Source organism: Asterias amurensis, chromosome 4 (assembly GCF_032118995.1).
Source record: "Asterias amurensis chromosome 4, ASM3211899v1".
NCBI classification, from domain to species: Eukaryota; Metazoa; Echinodermata; class Asteroidea; order Forcipulatida; family Asteriidae; genus Asterias; species Asterias amurensis.
In genome coordinates this window covers 16,612,692-16,630,593 of record NC_092651.1, presented here as the reverse complement: position 1 = coordinate 16,630,593, position 17,902 = coordinate 16,612,692, and the positions used below count along the sequence as shown (strand labels likewise).

At 39.6% G+C, this 17,902-nt stretch overlaps 1 protein-coding gene across 7 annotated transcripts in view; it reads left to right on the top strand.

The window, feature by feature from the left end:
- Nucleotides 1-17,902, top strand: part of LOC139936479 (uncharacterized) — a 74,670-nt gene that overhangs the window by 53,419 nt on the left and 3,349 nt on the right. For 3 of the 7 annotated variants that reach the window (XM_071931300.1, XM_071931297.1, XM_071931303.1), the window contains 12 exons: nt 929-1,240; nt 1,992-2,118; nt 2,607-2,768; nt 3,261-3,492; nt 4,583-4,649; nt 5,348-5,977; nt 7,845-7,988; nt 8,686-9,031; nt 10,431-11,723; nt 12,565-13,073; nt 15,152-15,331; nt 17,275-17,377. In XM_071931300.1, coding sequence (XP_071787401.1) covers nt 929-1,240; nt 1,992-2,118; nt 2,607-2,768; nt 3,261-3,492; nt 4,583-4,649; nt 5,348-5,977; nt 7,845-7,988; nt 8,686-9,031; nt 10,431-11,723; nt 12,565-13,073; nt 15,152-15,331; nt 17,275-17,377 — 4,105 coding nt within the window. Of the gene's footprint in view, nt 1-928; nt 1,241-1,991; nt 2,119-2,606; nt 2,769-3,260; nt 3,493-4,582; nt 4,650-5,347; nt 5,978-7,844; nt 7,989-8,685; nt 9,032-10,430; nt 11,724-12,564; nt 13,074-14,512; nt 14,587-15,151; nt 15,332-17,274; nt 17,378-17,902 lie in introns of all 7 variants that reach the window. The other 4 variants (XM_071931302.1, XM_071931299.1, XM_071931301.1 and 1 more) reach the window with 4 other exon arrangements.

Sequence of the window (17,902 nt, the reverse complement as noted above, 5' to 3'; positions counted from 1 at the left end):
ATTTAAAATCGGCTCAGAAATGAGATCATACAAATTGTTGCGTTCTTTAGAAATGTCAACACTATCAACTGATTAATGGAGATTGAAACTTCAATAATCATTTTGAGTGGGAGCATATTTATTAGTCTCTCTACATAAGGCTAAAAGACAGGTGTGATGAACAATTGAAGCTTTCTGTCTCTAGTAAACATGGCATACCTTCAGCCAGACAATTTACTTCCTCAAGGGAAAAAGTAATTTGAAACATTACCAAATAGTTATCAGACCGTCTGTCATCGGGAGGGAATTAAAGAGGGAACAGCCCCTGTGGTGTTGAAACATCACTACACACAGACGGCCTTTATCCTAATGTTCGCTAATGACTGGCTCATTTATCAATGGTGTCTGTTTTTTATAGATTGGCCCTGGTTGATAACTGAGAAAAAGATTTTTGTTTTGAACTTCTTTCTTTAAGAGCTACTTTTTGGTTCAGTTATCTTCAGAAATGTGCTATTTTTTTTTACCTTGTACCGCCTATGCATGTTTTTGACCAAAAAAAACCACGAAAAAAACCCCCAAAAACCACAATATCAGTTAACTTCATGGCAAAGAGGGACTTTAAAGCAATTTTTAATGGGAGATTGTTGGCACCCATGAGTTTGGAATAAAGTTTGAAGAACTTTTGAGTCATTTTCAAAATTGATTTTTTTGTATTTTTGTTGGCACCCACAAGTCTGAAATTAGGTTTGAAGACTATTTGAGTCATATTCAGAATAAATAGTTGTTTCTGAATATTGGCATCACCAATAGATACACATTCAAAATCACCCTAACAAAATAAATGATTGAACATTTTAAAATAATCTACTACGAGAGAGAGTTCTTCTTAAAATAAAAAAATAAAAAGTATGCATGACGTTTAGTTTCCTAATATATACTGCACAAACAGCGTGACGATGTCCAAGTGGTGTACCGAAACGGCAGCTCAATGCTAAGGAACAGCTACAGCAGTGAAGTCTACGCTGTAGCACCCCCGAGCAACGTCGAGACCTTAACCTTCAAAGAGAAACTTCTCCGGGACAGAGAGAGAGAGATCGGGATGACAGCGGAGCAGCGCAATTCCAAATCTTCTGCCCGGCTTCCCCAGAAGAAACGTCTGAGCATGGGGATCTTGGGGCGGGTGGCCGCTTTTAACAAGGGGGAGTCGGCATTTGAGCACGAGACCAAACCTAAAACCCCAGCACCCAAAGAAGAGATACGGGTAAGGCCAGAGTGTGGAATGGAAACTGGTGTGGACTGATTCTGATTACCAATTGTAGATGTAGATTGTTTAGATTGCCTATTTTAACCTTTAGGATTAATGTTTTGTTAATAGACCTTCTCGCAAATACCGATTGCGCAAACGCTAACTGTCGAATGACGTGCATGCTGTCTTACTAGCGATCAAACTTGATTGCTAGCTAGACCAGCAGCTGATTTCACAAAACACTAGGATTAATCCTATCTCAATTTAGGGCGAGTTACCAGTCCTAACTTAGGATGGGTTCGATGTGTCCTAACGTCTTCGAACACAGAACCTAATTTGTCCCAAGTCCTAAGATTAATCCTAAGTTGGGAAGAGTTTGGTGAAATTGACGGCATCATGCACCTCAATCCACGCCCAAAGCGCACGTACTGAGTATTTGCGATAAGGTCTATGATAAATGTAGCAGTATTTAACATTTTAAAGTCTGTTGTATTGAGTGGGGACGCAACCATCTGCACGCAATCAATGAGTGAACTTGTGAAGCCTTGAATTGTGTACCGATACAGTCCACTTAAGTTTGCTGTGTGAACTCAGAGTGACCAGTATGGTTTTGTACGTCCTCTAGTTCGAATATAACATACATATTGAGTCTTACTAATGACACTCTCAACATAGAGGGCGACATTGCATAGCTTAGTCATCCCAACCTCGACAAGCAAATTAACTCTTTCTTTCTGTATGTGTTTGTCTCATTCTTAATTCTTAGGTGCCAGAGCACAGTGAGCTCACCATCCAGATGGAACAGAAACCAAGAAATGAAAACGGTTTCGGCTTCACGATCATCGGAGGATCAGACACGCAGAGACCTATTGTTGTCACCAGTGTAACAAAAGGTATTGTTCTGTACTAGTGATAGATGCCTTGACCTTAACCCTCGTGTTTGAAACCCTTACGATGCCATATTCTTACAAGATTCATTTTATGATTTCACATAGAGAAAGGTTGATCTTAAGCTACATTCTAGTCTAAAGTGCTAAGCAGAGTGTGATGTCTCAATACATTAAGAAACGTAGTGCTTTGTGAAATTGAACACCACGGCTCGATTTCACAAAGCACTAAGGTTCATCTTAAGTTAACTGTAGCCCTCACCTTGAAGTACCCATCTGGCCTTGTGATGTATGCAATCTCTCATTAAAAAAAAGTTTTTAAAATATTTTGTCATTTTATTATTTTAGTCAATTATTAAAACCCATGCTATGTCCTTTGATCATCTGTAAATCCATGTCAGTTTTAAAAATCTTAAAGGGAGGTTTGGGACAAAGTGTGAAGAGACCAACCCAGAGCAGAGTGAAATGAACCTCTTATTATTTTTGATGTGCAGGAAGCTCAGCTGATTCGTGTGACCTGAAGGTTGGTGATGAAATCGTAGCCATCAACGGAGAGAAGACGAAGACGTTTGATAACGATCATGCCATGTATTGTTTCAGCTCCTCTATACTCACCGGTGAACTAACACTGAAGATACATCGCTACAAAGAACCAGGTACGCCAACAAAATATCACTCTGAAACATCATGTGGCGTGTCATGGCCTAGCGGCTAAGAGCACCGGATTCAAACTCTGGTGTTTCTGATCAGCAGAGTGAGGGTTCAAGTCCCAGTCGTGACACATGTGTCCTTATGCAAGACACTTTTCCATGGAGCTTCGTCCTTCGGATAGGCTGTAAAGCCATTGGTCCCATGTGTTCTGTAACGTATGTAAAAGAAACCAGTGCACTTACAAAAAGAGAAGGAGGTTCGTTCTGATGTTCCTGGTCTGATCGACAGCAAATTATGCCACAGCACCTTGTACCTATGTTAAAAGAGTAAATCTCATATTTCAAACAAAGTCCCACATACCTTGCAGGAAAATACTGTATGTTAAAGCACCTTGAGCGTCACTGAGTGAAGGATATGCGCGCTATAAGAAGCCTCTATTAATATTATTATTATAAGAAGGTTTAAAATGAGCTCCAATTAACGTCTTATTTGCCCAGGCATGAGAAAACATGACTCCTCCAACCGGCAAACCACAGAGAGTACCCGCAGTACGACCAACCAGCCAGAGGTGACGAAGCGCCGTGCCGTCTCCCAGCCAGCGGACCCTCGAGCCCTGACCCAAGCAGCGAGGGCTAAGAAGATCCTCCAGCAGATGAGAGATGAGGAGGAGAAGATTGAAGACATGAGACGAGAGAGAGAGGAGGAGAGAAGGAAACCGGCTGTCAACGGGTAAGATGGGAGAATTAGTTCTTAGGATTTTTTAATGCTTCTTGCATGCACTTTGTGAGAACCAATAGACCTTTCCAATGTCAAATCTCATCCCTTAAAGACACAAGACACACTTGGTAATTGACAAAGACCAGTCGTCTCACTTGGTGTATCCCAACATATGCATAAAATAACAAACCTGTGAAAAATTGGGCTGAATTTGTCATTTCCCAAAAACTATGTTAGTTCAGAGCCGTTTCTCACAATGTTTTATACCACCAACAGCTCTCCATTGCTCATTAACCAAGTAAGCTTTTATGCTAACAATTATTTTGAGTAATTACCAATAGTATCCAGTGCCTTTAAATGGAGGAGTAGATGGAACAGTACATGGTATGTAGTTTAATTTGTGGACTATTATCAGCTTTGAAGTGCCTCAGACCTGAAGCTTTCTCAATTACCATCTAATTGGATGAATTGATTGAAGATAATTGGCTTCTGTGTGATGCTAGTACATCAGAAGTCTAGCCATCAACATCCCATCCTTAAGCTGTATAGTGCTGATTGCCTAATTCTTATCATGCCACAAGGATAACTGAAGATGTTTTCAGACTTGTTTAATTGTTGACCTTTAGCACTGTCTTCCAGTCAGGGGGAAAATATTTGGCCCCTTTTTTGTCCCTGGTATTCGTTCAATGAAATAAATCAACGTGATACGTCATAGGCCTGGAATTACACAGGGTCCATGGCCTCTGTTGCCATGGTCTTGGCCTTGGTGCCTCTTCAAAAGTTCCCCATTGACTTTAAGATTTTCCAAAGGAAGTGCCTTTTGCGAAACGAAAATGGCCTTGCCCTCTCAAAAATGAAATTTCAGGCCTGATTTCATGAATTTTTGTTCATTGTTGGTTTATTGGACTCTTGTTAATTATATGGCCTCTGTTGCCCTGGTCTTTCAAAAGTTCCCCATAGACTTTAAGATTGTCCAATGGAAGTGCCTTTTGCGAAATGAAAATGGCCTTGCCCATCTCAAACTTCAGGCCTGACTTCATAAAAATGTTTTGATTGTTTTTTATTATTTTGATTGTTTTTTTGCCCTTATTTGCATCTTCAGTAATTCAATTTGGAATCACCGAGCTGAAACTCAGGATCCTGTTAGGTCACACTATGATGATCCAGAGGTAGGTGTGATTTCCTCTTTCTTAAATGTCTTCAGGAGCTCCAGAAATGTTGAGCCACCTATCCAGATCATGAGATAATTTATCTCCCCAAGTCGACTCATTTTGTAGAATAAGAAGCCCTTTCAAACAGACAACTTTTTGACAACAGGCTTTTGACTAAAATCAAATTGATCTTAAAAAATGGTAAATTCCAGTTGTGTGAAAGCTATCCTTGTTAAATATTAACCAAGGACTGTTGTGTTTTTGAACAGTGATCCAGACGTCTTAAAATAGCATCCATGTTCATATTCTCTTGATATAGTGTGTGAAAAGGACGATTAATGTGTAATAACCAAGGACCCTTGCTATGAGGATGGCATTATTCTAATGCGTACAATGTTTTAATAGTAGATGAAAGTGTTCAGTGAAATTACATCCATGACCTCCTCTGAGAACAAGGGTTGTTGGTAAAAAAATAAAAAAATTGTTTATAATAAGAAGTCAGGTTGTAGTTGGATAGGTAGATGGTTTTATAAGCACACTTTTTCCCCCTGTGTAGCAATGATTTCAACTGGAACTAATTTGTAGAATGTTAACCATGCATGTAATGTTAAAGATGTAAATTGTAGAGGAGTTGTTGTTGTAGACAATCGAAGTAGTATCTTAGTTTGAATTGCATGCTTGTTACGACACCAATCCCGATCCTTTAATTCAAACAGCCTGAAGAGCAGCTAAAGAGTACGGTAGCCCCATCAGGCCCGGCTGCCCCTGCTGAGCCTACTGCCCCCGCTATCCCTGTCGCCCCTGCTGCCCCTGTACCATCCTACTCTGCCCCTCAAACTCACCCCACAAACCCACAGGTTGATACTGAAAATCCATTCACTGAAAATACAATCAAAATGGAAGTTAAAGAAGTCAAACCATTTGAAAAAAATGAATTATCCTTCGATCTGGAGAGGGTATCCCCCAATGGGGAGCAGTATGGAAAACCTATCCAAGTTGGGATCGAGATCTTAGACGGTGAACCCAAATCAAACAAAATATCCTCGGATCGGGATAGTGTATCTCCCGATGAAGGGGTTAACATTGAGGAGTCAAAACAGGGTATAGATGATAGACACCCCGAAACCTACGGCTCGCCTCTCGATGTCGAGGTGGAACTTGTTGAAGAAACTGTTGGCAAGTCCGAGGTCCAGGTAGAACATTCAGTAAACCTTGATCAGTTACTGGGGAATGACACGGCAGAGTGTGATGGGCAAGTAAGTCCAGAACGATCAGGGCATGATGGGGAAGCAGCCAAAGGTTCGTCAGTTGAGACGGACTCCCCAAACAAGTCCAATAGGCTGGAGGTGAGTCGGTGTGGTCATTTGTGCACTGACTGCTTGAAGTGCCTGCACAACTAACAACTCTTGCCAACTAACAACAAGATGCAGGGGCTCAAATTTTACACTGAACCACAGGCCACAGGCCAGAGTGTTGAGCCAGTCCCTGCATAACTAACACTCTCACCTAACAGCAGAGTCCCACATCCCTTGCATGAAATACTAAGGGAACCAATGTGTGGTGAAGAGGTTTTCAACTAGTGGTTTAAAATACGCGCCGAGGCCTGGTTCTTGATAATTTTACCGAGACGAAGTTGAGGTAAATTATCAAGAACCAGGCCTCGGCGGGTTTAAACCACTAGTTGAAAACCGATTCAACGCACTTTGATTCCCATTCATAAATACCTTTTCGGTCAAAAAACATCAACACTTCTTGGTCAATAGGTAAAATAAATGCAAAACTTGTAATTGTTCAATGATTTCCTCAACACAACACCCCTCCAGCTATGAAATGGTGAGGCCGCGCCCTCGGGTAAACAACTCCTTATAAGGAGATGCTGTGCACAATTGTTTCAGCCGTTGCTCTCAACCAATTACTATTTTAATTATTATGTCTCAGTACTTTTTCAAAAGCAGTTAAACGTATTTTGATGCCAGTCTAGTACAAATTTTCATGGTAAATATTTTGAGCTCTCCATGTACATGCCCTGTAGACCTTTGATCCCCCCCCCCCCAAGAAAATTCCATCCCTGGGGAGGCAACGTTAATTACCACTAACAGTCAACTCATTGTTGAGCCTGTAACTAACTAGCAGTCAACTCATTGTGTTGCCTGTAACTAACTCATCTAACCATTCTCAATTTAACCTAATTTCAAACTCTGTAACTAATTACAATCAATGGTGCTGTATTTTTGCTCATCGGAATTGATTCCACTTAAAAAGTATCAACAAGACTTAGTATCATAACTTTTCTGATTCAAATCAATTATTAATTTCATAGAAATTGAGAATTCAGTTTATTTCAACTTTAAAATAGAAGAGACTTATTGTTTGAATTTTCTTCAACAAATAATTGATTATCATGTTGCAAAATTAGAAAAATTATTCTGGATCTGTAACTGTTTGTTATTACCTCAAAGCTGAGTTGATCAGTATGAAGCATTTTAAGCATTCTGTTAACTTTTTGGGGTTGATTTTGTCTGTACGAATTTTGTGTGTGTGCATTTATCAACTAGTTTTGGTATCATGTGTATGTAGAATTTATATTCCTTTTTGTATGACGTGCTTGAGCGCATTTAGCATGATCTATTACGTTATTCCGACTGTAATATAAGTGACCCTTTATGCTCTAGCTCAGTCATGGTCACAGAAATAAATAAATTTGGTTTTTCATTCATTTGCTGTGTTTTCACTTGTTTTGAATCCAGAGGTCAATTTCACAATGATAGTCCCAACTTAGAACTATTTAGGAATTACTGAACACTTAAGGCTAGTCTTAACTTAGGACAAGTAACTTGTCCATCTCGATATAAGACTAGTCTTAACTCTTTGTGAAATCCACCCCTCATGTAGAAAAAGAATTGGAAAATTTTCTGTGGGAAGCATGGAAGAAGAAAGATAAATTTCCTTGTGCTTTGGGAAACAAGATCTTTGCAATGTAAAGTCTTATCACATTTATTTTGGTGTCACCAATACGTGTTAGCATTGTACATGTGTACTCAGGACTCTACCAAGCTCTTTGAAAAAAGTACTGAGTATACACATCGGTGTATGTAGGTAAAACCCAAATTAATATTCTTTATCCCTGATGAAAGATACCATCTAATAAAGTATTATCATCTTGTCTTGATGCTCCTTATCCTTATACATCTTATCTTTTCTTGTCTCCTCCAGGGTTATGGAGCTATTTTGAGCGATGGAGAGATGTTTTCTTCAGAAGAGGACGAGAGACCGGAGACGGACATGAATAGGATGCAGAGAGCAGAGGAGGAGGCTGCACCCAGACATAGACACAATGAAGAGGACCCAAAAACTAAGGTAAATCCGAGTGTAATTTTGTACAGAATTGGTCAGTATGGAATTGTCTAAATCCAAATAAGAAATTGTTTTTCTCCAAAATTGTTTCAATTCCTTCAGAGTGTAATGTTTATGTGTAACAATTTTTAATTATTTGAGTCAATGTTTGCTTTTGATTATTATTATATATTTCTGTTAATGAAACCAAGGATGCCTTATAATTGGGATGCCCTACTGGCGTACTGGGTTCTTTTATATGCAATAGACCGATCCATTAAGCTCCGCTAGGCTCACGTGTCCTTGCTCACACGTACGTCGTGGGCGGAGCGTAATGGATCGATCGTTACCGATCCTAGTACACAGGACTTAGGGCCTGTCCCATCCAAAGGACAAAGTAATTTTGGTAAAGTGTCTTGCTTTAGGGACATGAATACCTCAACCCCGACTGGGGACTCAAATCCACACTCTGCTAATCAGAAACACCAGAGCTTGTGTTCAGTGCTCTAACTCCTCAGCCACGACACGCCCTGCCTTGCCTTACTGGAATTTTGCGTTTCAACCCTAGCAGAGTCCTTCTTTCTTTTTAGCCCTCGAGAAAGACTATGCTAGGGTCAAAACGTTGCATTTATACCATCGGTTCTTTTGGTTGGTAAGTTGTTTGCAACAGCTTATTCTCTTTTCTCACTAGAGTTTTAATGTTTTGTTGAATTCATTGCAGGATTCTATGGAAGAGGATCTTATCACCCCTCAGTCAAAGCTAACAGAGGAAGCATCCATCAGCTTCAAGCGTTTCAGCCAAGAGGAGAGTGCCCAATCCCAAGGTCCCCGCCCCTTCCAGCATCACACCTCAGTCGACAGTAGCAAACCTCCAACGTTTCACCCCATCAAGTTCTCAGCCCCCAAGCCGTTCTCAAACCGACTGGGTCCTGAGCCGTTCCGACCTGCTTCCTTCAAGCCGGTGGCCATGAGAGAGAAAGGTGTCAAACAAGACATGATGCAACGACGGTCGGATTTCTTCAGTAAGGCCCTGGACCCTGACCAATTACCTCTGTTTGGTTACTCAGGTAGTACACAGGGAGCTAGTCTATGCCTGTTGGTGTGTCTTGATTCAGTCCGATGTATACGACATTGCATGCTTCATTAGATTGGATGATCAGATTATTCAGATTTGAAATTAGAAATGGAAAGTCTGTTTTAATTTTCAAAAAGAAATTCTGTGTCACAAGAAAATTAATTGTTTTAAAGTCCTTTCTCAGGAGACTCTGTACTTATGTCTTTTGTTTAACCCCAAAATGTGTCTCAAACAATGTTCTTACTTTGCATGTTGAGAAAGCTAAGTTTTTATGGTAATTGATGAGGTTTGATCTTGCGCCGCCCAAATTATACTATCAAAATGATAACACTGTATTGAAAACCACCATCCTATTCTGATCATCTACAACACTAATACAATAATATTCATCATCTCACACCACTTATGCATGAACTAGGTTCTAACTACCCTAACCGTAGCTAAACACAGGTAATTTATGTTTTAAAGATTTAAAAACTTTGTAGTTTTAAAGGCATTGGACACGTCTGGTAATTGTCAAAGACCAATATTCTCACTTCTTAACAAGATGCATAAAAAAAAACAAATCTGTGAAAATTGCTGATCAAAGTTGCAAGAGAATAATGAAGAAAAAAACACCCCTGTTGCATTACTGTGTGTGCTTTCAGATGCATCATAAAAGGCTTCAGCTGAAGTCTTTTATTATTTGAGTGAGTTTTTGAAACTATGTTACTTCAGAGGGAGCCGTTTCTCACAATGTTTTATACTTTCAACAGCTCTCTGTTGCTTGTTACCGCATAAATTTTATGCAAACAATTATTTTGAGTAATTACCAATAATGTTCAGTGTCATTAAAAGCATTTACACAACTATTAAATTTTTAACACCTTAAGCTTGGTTCACACTTCATTTGAATGCTTAAGTAAAGCGAGTTAAGTGCCACAACTCTGTATTTCGTTATGAATTTTTTGCAAGAGTTTTTGCTTGAGTAAATTGTTTTTCCCCGCAAATTGGCGACATGAAATTTACCTTGCATTTGAAGAAAGTATGAACTTGGGTTTATTCCTAAAAAAAAAAAAAAGGTTGAGACCCTTCGAACACAATGATGCCGTAGGCTGAAACAGCACCTTCACTGAGTCTGAAGGAAGGCTTCTTGATTATCAAATAGATTTCTTACTGAGACATTTGCAGAATTTGGAAAGACAGATTTCTGTGTTTAAAGTGAAGTAGAGCTATAACATCTGTAATTATTGTTTTAATTATTACTTTCTATAGCTCTAAATTTCCGGAATTAAGAAAGATAGACTTTTGTGTTTAAGAGAAGTAAAGCTAAGCATACTTGTTATTCTTAAATGTTATTACTTTCTATAGTTTTAAATGTTAACATAATTTTTTGTTGTGACTTGTTTCAGATGATGAAAAAGACCAGAATGATCGAAGCGGACAGTCAAGTCCAATTACTGCTCTGAGTGCCTCGTCTGAAGAGACTGTTCCACCCCCAATAAACCAAGAAGCAGAAGAGTCTACAGAGATACCGAGACAAGAAGCCAAACAGCCAGCATCTCTATCATCTCGGAAGGCATTCAACGTGGAGGAGGAGAAGAAGAGATTGGAGCGATGGCATGCTGAGCAGGATCGGATACGTCAGGAGCAGTACGAGCAAGAGCAGAGGAGACTCAAAGAGCAGCAGGAAAAAGATCTGGAGAGGGCAGAAGCGGAAGAGCGTAAGAAGAAGATGGAGGAACACCAGCATCTCCTGGAGAAGCAAAGGCTTCTTCAAGAACAGGCTGCTGAAGAGAGGCAACGGTTGGAGGAGGAGAGGAAAGAGAGGACAAAGAAGGAGCAGGAGTTTCTGGAGCGGGCTAGACTAGAGCGGGAAGAGGCAGAAAGGGAGCGGTTAGACGACGAGGAGGAACAACGCAAGATGGCTGCTGAAAGGATGAAGAGAGAAGAAGAGAGGAGGATGAAAGAGCAAGAGGACAAGAGGAGACTGGAAGAGGAGAAAAGAGCCGAGGAGGAAGAACAGCGACGACTAGAGAATGAAGAGTGGCAGCAGCGGGAGATTGAGCGACAGGACCAAGAAGCAGAAGCGAGGAGGCTGGAGATCAACAGACTACAGGAGAAGGAGAAGGCTGAGAGGCTGAGACGAAAACAGGAAGAAGAAGCAAGGATGGCAAGGGAGCATGAGCAAAAGGAAACAGAAAGGTTTGCTCGATTGCGAGACGAAGAGATTGAACGCATCCGGAAAGAGGAGAGAGAGAAGCTTCGCCAAGAGTGGGAGGAACTTCAGCGAGAGAAGGCAAAACAAGACGAGAGGGAGCGCCTCGAGCTGGAGAGGCTCGATCAACTCAGAGCGGAGCAAGAAAGGCTGCGACAGGAGCGCATCTTGATGGAGGAGCAGCAAGAGAGAGAAAGACGCCAACTACAGAAAGAGAAGGAGCGCCTGATGACACAGTCAGCAGCTTTCAAGCAGCCTAAGGAAAGCACAAAGCCAATGTCAGAAGAGATACCCTACAACAAACCAGAGATGGAGTCGGAGGTCCTTGAGAAAGAGAACAAGTTGCAGGATTATGACAACTCAGTGGTGGAGAAAGAGATAATTGTCAGTCAGGAGAACAAAGATGTGTTCAGTGCCCCTCCTCCAAAGAACGCACCAGCGGAGAACTTCCAAGTACCTGGACAAGCCTATCTGTCACAATACAAAGGTAAGACTAGCAGAAAACTGGTTGCTATTGGAGTAACTATAAATATAAATGTGAATAGTAGACTTGCGGGTACAACCATGTGTCAAATCTCTTTTGAGGGAGTGTTGGCTCTGAAAAGAGCTGGTTTGGTCTTGACGTATCGAACAGTATAAACGAAATCTGCTCGTCTTTTGGTTGCTATTGGTCTTAAGGACAAAGAAACTTTACAAATTCAACAAATATGTTGAACAAATAAATTGTGATTACACTACTAACAAACTCGGCTATTCCCTGTATCAGAAGCATGTATGTTATCTATCCAATGTTTGGAGGCGTCTTAAAACTTAGTTGCAGTCTTTAAACTTTGTTTTAAATGAAATGACTGATGGATATCATGAAGTAACATGGCTGCATATAATCACAAAAATAAAAGAACCTTGAGCTTTCTTTGAGCTATGAATCAAGCATGAGAGACTGGTTGAGTACTCTGAAATAAAATGAGCATCCTGAGTAACATGATTAAAGATAAACGTGAAAAGAAGGCAGCTTACCCATTTAATGTTTGGCTGTTAATGTACTTTTTAATAATAATAATAATAATAATAATAATAATAATAATAATAATAATAATAATAATAATAATAATAATAATAATAATAATAATAATAATAATAATAATAATAATAATAATAATAATAATATAGAAGTCGAACATAGCGCACATATCTACCAACAAGGTACTCAAGGCGCTGAGTATATACAAACTTTTGATAGGTTATTGCAGTGAATTCTGAGACCCAATTATTAAGATAATGATAATTGATTGTACTTCACTGTGACACTGTTTACTGTTCTTCAAAAGATGGCAAGATGGGATCCCAACACTGGCTTGTCGAAGAAGCCGAGAGACGTCGCTTAGCGGAGAAGAATGGAACAATGCGCCTTCAAGAGCCAGTGGAATCCCACACCGGTCCGATTCAAAGGAAGGACCTAGACTTGGAACCTGTTCTTGAGAAAAAGAGCCATGCCCCAGACCATGTAGCACCCTTACGCCGCTCGGACAAACCTGCCATGATCCAAGAACCAGCGATACCTCCCAGTCGGCAGCAGCCAAAACCCCAACCCAGGAAGGAGACCACAAATCAGGGTTTCCGAGAGGTGGCCGTCGATGTCCCGCCAAATTTCCAAGGTGTCCAGCGAAGGCTGAGGGCACCGGAGGTGGAAGCAGAGCGCAAGAAGAAGACCCAGAATCGTCGATCGATGCCAGATATGGGAAACCGAGTTCCAGACGTGGTCAGGAGTGAATCACACACGCCGCCACCAGTGCCCTCGGATCGGAATAGCGATCGCATGCCAGACAATTTCTTGCAAGTAAGTTTTTGAGATGATTCCTTAGTTGGTTGGCTGAATGATTGGGTTATTCACAATAAGAAAGCATTTCGATAAAACTTTACAATCCAAGCGAAAAACTGCAAAAACAGTCTGTCGATATTGTCTTTGGCTATGACTTAAAGACACTAAAAGATAATAATTTTTGACTCAAGAAAGTGTTTTGTTCTTACTTTTAGTTTGCTTCCAAAGCTGTGGAACTAAAAAATTGTTTTGAGATATTATATGCATAGAAGTCCTCAGTGGGGAGGGGGTGGGGGGGGGAAGGGGAATGGTAAACCCTAAACACTCTTTAAAATAATTTCAATAATAACTTACTTGGTTAGATGTACATGTACAACAACTTTTGCTAGTTTAAAGCATTACAAGAGACATCTACTTTAAAGCCATTATACACTTTCGGTACAGTAAAAAAAAAAAAGTTCACAGACTTACAAATAACTTACAGGGTTTACAGAAGGTAATGGTGAAAGACTTCTCTTGAAATATTGTTCCATGAAATGCTTTACTTTTTGAGAAAACATTAAACAATATAAATTCTCGATAGCGAGAATTACGGATTTATTTGAAACACATGTAATGACACGGAGAAACATGCGGAAACAAGAGTGGGTTTTCCCGTTATTTTCTCCCGACTCCGATGACCGATTGAGCCTAAATTTTCACAGGTTTGTTATTTTATATATAAGTTGTGATACACGAAGTGTGGGACTTGGACAATACTGTTTACCGAAAGTGTATAATGGCTTTTAGTATTATGATTCATGGAAATATATCAGTTTTTATCCTCCAAAATTTGAACCGGAAAAGTGTCTCAGATATTGTATGTTAGTTTCGGATTGCTCATCCTGTGTTGACATATTTACTTGAGATTAGTCGGCAATACATGTATCTAAAAACATGACCTTTTGAAATTTCCACAATTTAAATGTATAGACGATGTGACCACCTGTGACATCACATGTTTACAAAAGAGTCACCAAGCCTGGACTTCCTGCGGGCAGGATTTGTACACAGCCTAATGGAAGAAAACATAAAATCTTATATTTTATGGAGATTGCACTGTCTAATTCTTATCAACTTTTGATATGATGAAAGGGGGCACATCCCAAAAATTGTCCAGCTTTTACTTTCAAAATTCTTTGATTTGTGTGGAAATTATGACACAAAATGTCAAATTTCTCATAGGACCTGTGTAGTATTGTGCCTGCCATAATACCGAAAGAATGTACAAGGTCACACTTATTGTAAACAAAGTTCACAAGGTCTATACCTTCCCTTAAAGTCCCAATTTTTTGACCTAAAACACTGTTGAACTACAAACTTAAAGTCTCACTTGTTTGACCTATAACACTGTTGAACTACAACCTTAAAGTCTTACTTGTTTGACCTATAACACTGTTGACCTACAAACTCAACAGACCTTGCTAAGTAGAGCAGCCCAGAAGCAGGCACAGGAGGACCAACCATCAGGTCATGAAGATGACCCAAGCAGGTACTCAGCTCATGAATAATTCAAGAGCCATTTGGTAGTTGCTGCTGAATAATTCATGATCCATTGGATCCCGCTTTTGTGGGATGGTTTTTATGACGGAGCCTATAATACGGGTTGTTGTTTAATTAACTTTTTCCTGTTTTGTTTTTTATTGCACCCTTCTTGTTTCCCCTCCGAATCCCCCGAATTCCTTATCTTTTCCAATTTTGCTCTGTTCATTGCTTTCTTATCTTCACCAATTTCTTCTGCTTTCTAAAATCGTCTTTCCAATCTCGCTTCCTACATGTATCTTTTTCTCTTGATCTTGACTCAAACCACTACCTGTCATTGCTTCCATCTAATCTGTCACTACACTTTTGGACTATCCCCTCTCCCCGTTACCAACCCCTTCTCCCCTGTTACCTACCACCTATCCCTTCCCTCCTGTTACCTATCTTTCCTGGTCTATTTTATCCGAACTTTCTCTCAATCTATCATCGCCGCCTGATTCTTCACACCCCACCCCCCTCCTCCCTCTATAATCCCTACCCCGTTCCCTTTTTACCCCAACCCCTTCTACCCTCAGCAGCCTCAGCTTGGCCCCCCTGGTCGTAGCTCCGCCTTTCAGCAACCTAGCAAAAAGCCTGCACCTGGTCGTTCAGTCAGTGGCAAAGTCACATGCAGCAACTGTGCCAAAACCCTAGGGCGAGGGGCTGCCATGATTATTGAGTCGTTGGGCCTGCATTACCACATTGAGTGTTTCAGGGTGGGTACCAGTTATAAGCTCTTTTTATCTAACCAGTGGGATAGAAAGCGTTGCCTAACAAACGTAGACGAAATAGTGATGAAGGAAGTTCCCTTCAAGGAAGATCTGTTTGTCTCGTGCAGAGAAAATGCTCTGGTTGTTCACAAAATCCAAACAGTCTGATTCTCAAACTTATTTGTCATAAAGCTGAAAGTGTCAATCTTTCCTAGAAATGTGATGATCCTATAGCTAAATTGTTGTACTTATTTTGCCACTCTGCTAGTTGCGTGTCTAGAACAAATTGTCCTTTCAACAGCTGACCAGATATGAACATAATGACAACGTTTAAGAACAACCAAAAATTTACTGATTGAAGTGAAAAAAATATCAAATGAACTCTTCCAAGATAAAAGTTGTCTTTTGAACTTTGGAACAAAATGTCTTTCTTCAACAGCTGACCAGATGGGCATTTTTAAATCAACAAAATTATTATTTGATTCTTATTAACATTGTGTAGCTGGGGAGACCCCTCAGTGAAACACTGTTTATCAGAGGTGCCCAAATTAATAAACAATCAGAAATTATCTGATAGAAGTATCCAGTGAAAACCCAATCAAAATAACTTTCCCAAGACAAAATAGTTAACAATGCCGGGACTTAAGTTGAAAATCCCAAAATGAAAGCACAGGATTCACCATCAGATGCATCGTTGATATCTTGAGATTCAAAAAGTACACAAGATGTGACTTGCTTCTTGTATCTGTGACCGCTCAAAGCAAACGACCATCTTTAAAAAATAATTCCTGCTTGCATGTTGGCAAATAATCTTGTTGAATGGATTTAACTCCCTTGCTTAGCAGTGGGATTAATGCTTAGCTGTGTTTTTGGAAGACAATATTTGTTGGTGCTTTGGAGAGTGGGTGTGGAATGTTGGTGAGATTTGGTTGGTGTTAACATCCTGACAGGAATAAAGAGACATGCTGGTGGTGGTTTGTGTATTTTTGAACATGATAAGGTTTTGGAGGGGAAGAAAAGATGCCATAAGCTGACTGTCTTTTTTGGCAACACAGCTCTGGGTTTTGCCAACCATTTGCTGACCAAATGATCCATATCAATTGTGTTACCAAAAACAAAAAATTAACACGTATTTTTCATATAAAAATGGTTTTATCAAGAACGACAGATTTGGGGCAATCCAGTTACATATTTTTTAATAGCCGCTCATACAAATTGTGTGATTGTCAGTAATTTTGAACATGAATAATAGTTTGTTCTCGAACCAATCTTCCTGCAAACAAATTTCATGCAGAAATGCTGTCTCGGCAACCTCTAAGAAAAAAGTAAGAAAATGTAGAGGCAAGAGAAGTAGGCGTTTAAACCCTACACAGCAAGCCTTTATTTTGCCTTTACAAAAAGAATTACAAGCCAATGCAGAATGTTTCTTGAAAACTTGTCAGTTTGAAAAAAAAATCACCACTTTCAACCAGCCAATTTGTAACCTCTGTTATACAACGCAAAGTTAATATACGTTGTATATACAATTAAAGTTAATATGTTCAAAGACAGCCCTGTAAGATGAAATCCAAGTGTGAAATTCCATTTGGGTTGAAGAAAAACAAAAGATTTGTGCCTCTTTGGTTAACAAATTGAAAGAAAGTTTTACCATTTGTACAGTTCCATATACTTAATTGTACATGCCTGTTACTAGTTTTTCCTGAGTTACGTAAGGCTTTCCTAACAGATATTAACAAAGGAAAGTTTTGAAGGTTATTGGTATCTAATTGATTAAGATTTAATCATAATTTTGTGAGGAAATGCTTAACTTCATATTCTGCTAAGCAAAAGAAAAATTGCTTACTAAACTGACATGCTATTAAAGCCCCGGACAATATAAATTCCAATGTATTGTTTTATATTGAAGTATTGTTAACTGAAGTCTCTTTGCCTGTCCTACACCATTATAGTGCTGTGTTTGCAACATACGTCTCGGAAACGGCAGCCAGGGAACAGATGTCCGAATACGAGCTTCCAAACTCCACTGCCAAAACTGCTACAGTAATGATGCGGGTAAGTACTAACTCAAACTACCTTTTCTACTTAATTCAATGGTCAAAGAGCCTTCTACTTAATTGCACCTTTGTTATGGATTAATCTATTCATATTCACCAAGCTGCCTCTCTTCAGATTTTCCTGGGTCTTTTAAAGACTCATTTGTTTGAATCTTTCTTTTGTAACAATTGCTTTTAGTATATTTTTTCATTGTTTTATATTGCACATAGAGGCTCCTGCATTATGAGTGGTGTAAATGTCTTATTAGAGAGGTTTCGCAAGCGTGCTGATACACAGATACGGATATGATAACCGTATCCATTCACGTCAGCAGCTTGTTGGACTTTGTTTTCCCAAACTATAGGTATGTTTCACTTGAGTGCGCTCGCATTTATCATGAGTGTTTTTCTGACAAACATGACCCGCAGAGACCCCGTGTTTTATACACTGCATTTTCTCATCGTTTTGCTTGCAAATGATTTAAAAAATTCTGTCTATATCAAGCACGATACAAGTGAAAGCATTTCCGTGGGAAATGTTTTT